The sequence below is a fragment of the Octopus bimaculoides genome, chromosome 4, assembly GCF_046866305.1.
Source record: "Octopus bimaculoides isolate indiv1 chromosome 4, ASM4686630v1, whole genome shotgun sequence".
Classification (NCBI taxonomy): domain Eukaryota; kingdom Metazoa; phylum Mollusca; class Cephalopoda; order Octopoda; family Octopodidae; genus Octopus; species Octopus bimaculoides.
The window spans coordinates 84,383,859-84,390,658 of NC_142931.1; the positions used below are offsets into that span (position 1 = coordinate 84,383,859).

General features: G+C 39.2%; 1 protein-coding gene across 1 annotated transcript in view; it reads left to right on the forward strand.

The window, feature by feature from the left end:
* The window catches only part of LOC106875128 (uncharacterized), a 21,747-nt gene extending 15,162 nt beyond the window's left edge, over positions 1-6,585 (forward strand). Inside the window, exons 2-3 of the mRNA XM_014923113.3 lie at positions 2,738-2,810; positions 6,081-6,585. Coding sequence (XP_014778599.1) covers positions 2,738-2,810; positions 6,081-6,306 — 299 coding nt within the window. The 3' untranslated portion in view covers positions 6,307-6,585. The remainder of the gene's footprint in view (positions 1-2,737; positions 2,811-6,080) is intronic.
* The last annotated feature ends 215 nt before the right edge of the window (positions 6,586-6,800 follow it).

Here is a 6,800-nt window from a genome sequence, read left to right on the forward strand (position 1 = left end):
GTGGTGGTGGAGGTGACGGTGGTGCTGGTGATGATGGTGGTGGTAGTGCTGCTGTTGTTACTGTTGCTGCTGCTGCTGCGAATGAACTCTTCCCTGGAGAACAATATATAATCTCACAGAAACAAAGAGTAAAATAAAAAGATAATAATTATAAATGGAAGCGTTGTTACCGAACCGCCTACACAAAAGGCCATTATTTCTTCCTAGTTGTATAACGTGAAGTAATGCATTGTGTACCATGTGCCAGACACAAAAAGTTGTATGTTTAAGACAGGATGAAAATCCTAAACAGATCGATGCTAATCTTCGTTACTGTCGCAATCCACATCATACGTGGAATGCGACAATAAGGGAACTTCACATCGTATGTGAAGTTCTCTTTGCCGTAGTTTATCTAATAATTGATTAGGCCAGTGACTCTTAACCTTTGTGATAGCGCCCACTTGGGAGCGTAGTGAACTCACAAACAGGAAGTGAAGGAAATGTGAAGGGGTAGCAAATTACACGAGGGCACAAGGATCGTGGTATTCTTATATTATAAAATCTTTGTCAAATTAAATTATGAATAGGATATTGTTTTATCAGTAAGCAGAAACTGGATTGATGATGCACGAAGGTCCATTATATAAGTTCTCGCTTTCATGAGTAATTTCTTTCAAAATTAACATAGGAATGCACTAACTCACTTAAATGTCTATATAAAAAAAAATTTAAGAAAGAGCGCGATACATTTTGGATTGGATAATATAAAAAAATTATGGATAATAATAAACCACAGCATAAGATTATGTTTTATTAAAATAATTTTCAGTTAGTTGAACATGTGTAAAGCGCCTTTCAAGTAAACAAGGTGGGTACAAAACGAGTCGAAAACCACGAGTGTGAGCTTATTTACTCAAGCCCTTCGCTCCCTATGGAACATAGGCCATCGATAACTTTTCTCGACCGTTCTCGACTCTGGACAGTCTTTTCTGCTTCTCTACTGTTGGATTGCGGCTTTTATCCCGCCTCCAGCTATTTTTAGGACGTCCTCTCTTCCACCTCCCTTATGGAGTGTTTCCCCGAGGGAAAAGCTTCCTCTACCAGGTTTTGCTGGTTTTGAATTGTCATCGATGCTTTTATAACTTTGCCTTTTTCTAAGGAGAGGTTTTGGTCCTATACAAACCTATTTTTACTTCTAGGAAGAAGTAGTCAATATTAGTCTGACCTCTATCCATTGACTTGCTCAACATAGAATTTACCAGGAGTTTCTGCTTCGCTAGCATAGTTCTCAGGATCACTGCGATATGCAAGCTTCACCATAACAAAGGCCAGGCTTGTGGTGGACAGGTGTAAACAAATCTCACAAAATAATATATGAAATCGCATATACAAATGCACTAAACCAGTTGTTCCTATCGTTGCGATTTTTAGTGAAGTTATCACTTAAAAGTGCGCTCACTCACCCTTTCAATTATTTCTATATCCTTGTGCATTATTACTCGATAGGCGTTGATTCTATACTGGGTTCATTAGTACCAATCCCAAAAAAGGAATACTGAAATCAATTTGATCAACTAAACCCTTCATGGTGGTGCCCCAGTATGGGTGCAGTCAAAGGACTGAAACAAGTAAAAGAATAAAAGAATGGGAAAATGGGGTTTTATTCGAAAGCTATTTCGCTACTGGTTCTAGCTGTTCAAAAGATCACGAAAAAGCTCCTTCTTTGGCTCATGATACGAGGTGAGCTCAAAACGTATCCGACTTATTTCTTCCCGCCAAAACTAATGCCGCGTGGGTAAAATCCTTTGAAAAGGAGTTGATGCTACCCTTCCTGCGCATGCAGGAAAATTTTCGTGCTGTTATGCCTAAAGTACAAACGTGTAGTGCGCGCTCGTCGGATTTTCGCTTTCAGAGGTCGTAACCATAAACACATATCTTATCAACAGTGATGATGTTCTTCATGAAGCTTGAGTCGTGGTTTGCACAGTCCAAAATATCCTGAATGATTTACATGCGAAGTTGCTTGTGCTGCTCCACCAGTACATTATAGGCGAATTTCACCTACACTCCGCATGCACAAATCCTCTGTTAGAATGGAAAACACTGTTCCTCTGCTTATTCCCATTTCGTGAGCAATTTCCTAGATTGTTACACAGCGATCTTCTATGACTATTCGCCGAACCTTCTCAAACGTCTCCTCGTTTCGGTTTGCGAATGGCCTGCATGAGCGTGCCTCACTCTTCACTGAGATACGGGCCATGTTTGAAGCGGTTGTACGAGTCCTAGATCAGAGTTTCGCCCATGGCCTCATCGCCGAAGACTGAATTTTCTGAATGGTTTGAGTTTGAGTATCACCAAGCTTTTGGCAAAACTTGATGCAACGTCTCTCGTCGATGAAAACGAAAACCCAACGAGCACATACTACATACCTGTGCTCTACGCATAACATAGGAACTGATGAAGCCTACTGGCACGAAAATTTTCGAGCAGGCGCAGGAAGGGTAGCGTCACCATTAACCCGAAAGACTTTGCCCGTGTGGTATTAGTTTTGGCGGGGGAAATAAAGTAGGATACTTTTTGAACACATCTCGTTAAACTTATTTGACCTGAACTGCTGATATGGCTGTTGGTAAGGTACTTTGTGTGAACGTAAAAGACATGTAAAAGACATACTCCCATCTAAGCAAGTCAATTTATATCAAAACAACCACTAAAACCAACTGCTTTTCTCTCTCTTTCTCACTCTCTTATGCAGATAGTGGAGTCAGTGCAGTGCCGTCCCAGATGAAAGGCAAGCAGAACACTTTTGCTGCATCGGAGAATAACATGTAAGAGCTTGTTGTTGTTGTTGTTGTTTTTGTTGATGATGATGATGATGATGATGATATTTAGCACCGCATCCTCAGTCAATGCTGATTGAGCAGACCTATGATCAAAACTTAGATGTATTTTATTTAGTGCATTGTGCTACATAATCCAATGAAATATTTTCGAAAAGACTGTTAGATTCGATTCGAGGTAAATTTCGGCTATTATTTCTAGCGCGCTTGGCAACTGCTATGGACTGCGTGTTTGCATATTTGGCTCATTGTTTCGGACCAAGCTTGTTGTCTAAAGCAGAAAAGTGATTTTTAAATGTATGTTTATATTCACAAACACACACACACACACACACATAGTTGAAATTTACAGAAAAACAAAAGACGAAGACAGGTGTATAATCAATAAACAGGGGTATTCGTTTAACGCTCTGTAAGGTGAGAAAGTCTTTTACGTTTTGAGCCTACGCTCTTCAACAGAAAGGAACACGAAGAAATAAACAGAGAGAGAATAAAAACCTTTTGGAGCTAGCGGTCAATCATGGCGGCTGGCTGGACAGAGGTAGTTAGACAGGAGAGCTAAGAAGAAGGGGAGATAGTAAAGTATTAGTGATCCCAAAACAAAGGTGCGCGTGCGTGTGTATGTGAGAGTGTGTAAGTGTGGATAGGGGCTGGTGACTTTGACGTGTGGATTTGTGCGTGTGTGTGTGTGCGTGTGTAATGTGTGGATGTGTGGATGATGGTGTAGGTGCTGGGAAGTGGTCAGTGCTAGTGTGTGCGGGGTGGTGTGATGTGGTGTGGTGGTATGTGGTGTCGTGGTGTCGTGGTGTATTGTGACGGTGTTAGAGTGTGGGGTTGCGAGGGTGGTGAGTGGGGATGTGAGGGTGAGGATGAGGGGTGGGGCATGTGGGAGTGGGATGTGTGGGGTGAGGTTTTGGGATGTGTAGGGGTGGGGTGTGGATGGAAGGGGTAACGATGAAGGGAGGATGTGGGTAGGAGTGAAGAGAGGAGAGGAGGGGAGTCTGTATGTATGTATGTATGTATGTGTGCAGATTTGTATGTTTTGCTTTATGTATGCATTCTCATGCATACGGCCGCAGTGAAATGACTGCAACAAGTAAAAGAATAAAAGAATATATATATTCTTTTATTCTTTTACTTGTTGCAGTTATTTCACTGCGGCCGTATGCATGAGAATGCATACATACATACATACATACATACATACATACATACATACATACATACATGTATTGGTGGAATGTCCCAATAAAAACCTCAATAAAGTGCAGACATAATAGACTGGATATAGTAATCTGGGACAGAGAAGAGAAACTCTGTACAGTAGTAGAAATCAGCTGTCCTGCGGATGTCAACATCCCACTAAAGATTAGAGAAAAAGAGAACAACTACACCAAGCTACTGAGAAATTTACAGATACTCCACCCAGACTACAAGTTCAGATTCATACCCGTGATTGTTGGGGCATTGGGATATGTAACGAACTGCCTCAACAAAAACCTGGAAAAATTAGGGTTCTCAAAACCTGAAAGAAAAAGGCTGGTTAGAAGACTACAGATTTAAGCCATCAGTGGAACTGTAAAGATATGTAAAACTTTCCAAAAATTTAACACATAAATACATATGCATGCATCTAGACATAAAAACGCATCCATAAAACAAACATACAAATCTGCGCATACACTAACACCAAATACTGCACACACACACATATGCACAAATACCTAGATGATGTTGATAAAAGTTCCAATGAAGGAGCCTTGAATCTATGTTAGAGTCCGGCTCTTTCTCTATGGACAAGAAATACAGAAATGAAACTGATTGATAACATACATACAAAAAAATACCTTGCTGTTGGTGTTGAAATTCCAATGAAGGAACCTTGGATTCAGGTTAGAAACTGGCTCTTTCTCTATTGGCAAGGAATCTTGAAATAAAACTGAACAATGACATACATACATGCATACACACATACTGACAAAAACCTACGTACATACATCATAATATATATATATATGTAAATATATCTGTCCATCAATGCACACATACACCTGCATGCCACACGCACACACACACAAACATTAACGTACATTAACGCACTCATATATTAAAAATCAATAGACTTTCTTGACTAATACCCCCACCCCTTGTTATTCTGTAGTGAACAGGCTTGAATTCTGCAAAAGACCTAAATAACTCTCAGAGTATCCATTAATCCGTTCTCTCAACCTGTTAGCTATTCATACATAGATACATTTATATCTCTATTTGATTCAACAAAAAGAAAAATACACCCACTCCCCAATGCATGTGTATACAGCATACACATATATTTACATGCATAAAAAACGTCGATTAGTGCATTCATTATATCAATGCAAACAGACGCTCATACTCATATGCTCATACCTACAAAATAACTGCACACACTCACACCCATGCAAATATCCACTGTCATATATGCACTCATAGACCCACACTTATTTACAAATCTCTGGATTATCTATATTCAGACAAAGAGACCATACCACGCTGTTTGTGATAAGTTTGAATTCTGCCAAGAAGAATTTTAATAAACCCCAAGGAAAACATATGTACGATCTGCAAGCACACACGCTGTCAGCGACCAATGTAAATATGCAAGCCTATAGTAAATTTAACTCTATAGTATTGTTACTGCTACATAAATTGCAACGATGGAGCCGTTTTCCTCATGCATATAGTTGCATATTTAGACATGCTCATATATATTTAAAGGATAAACTTCTGGAAAGTTTTACAGATTTTTACAGTTTCAATGATGGATTCGATTTGTAATCTTCGAATTATTTTTCCCTTTCTGGTTTTCAGGAGCTTAATTTTTCAAGACTAGTATTTTGGCAGTGTTACATATCCTGGGATCCCAATAATTACAGGTAAAAACCTGAACTTGTATGTATGTATGTTATTATTCAGTTTATTTCAAGATTTCTTGCCAATTGAGATAGAACCAGTTTCTAACCGAGATCCAAGGTTTCTTCATTGGAATTTCAACATCAACAACAGGGTATTTTTGTTTTTATGTATGAATGTATGTATGTATGAACAGATTTGTATGTTTTATGTATGTCTTTTCATGCATATAGTTACATATATAGACACGTATGTATGTATGTATGTATGTATGTATGTATGTATGTATGTATGTATGCATGTATGTATGTATGTATGTATGTATGTGTGTATAAAACTAATACTCTTATACATTCTGTTTACTAGGGAGCAACAAACTCCACGGTCGGTCATCAGTTCAGCAGCTGACGCTATGAACAGGAGGGATTTCGACTACTACAGTACCACATCTTTTTACGGTTACCCAGATGGGAAACGAGGTTTCTTTGAATGCAGACCAGCTGGCAACCGATGTAGTTTCCTGCAAAGATGCTGTGGCGCTTTAAGATGCGATCGTGAGAAATTCTTCCACTTTTTCGGTCGCTGTTATTAAATTATTCAAAACTTTGTCAAAATAACACTACGACAAAAGATGGAATCATGAAGAAAGAGCGACACACTGAACAAACAAGTGCCTAAATATTAAGGAACAGTGAGCAACAACATCATCATCATCATCTTTAACGCGATATAATACAGCTGCCCGTTCCTTCCACATCCATTTAATAGATAAATCGATGACTTGTGCCTAATTCGAGATTAGGATTTCGCATAATAAAAAAAAAACAATTGTAATGATCAATATTAAATAAATGATAATGAATAAAACTGATAACAATCGCTGTATATGAGAGAGAGAGAGGGAGAGAGAGAGATCGTGAGGAACTGTGAGATGGGGCACAGGTCACCAAGGGAGAGAAAGTAAGCTTAGCACTTAAGAATTTTGCGTGTGTGTGTGTGTTTGATAGCGTCAGACGTCATCCAATGATCATTGGGTGTCTAGACCTTGAACCGTAACACCCTGTTGTTGGTGGGTCGGCAGTGGTG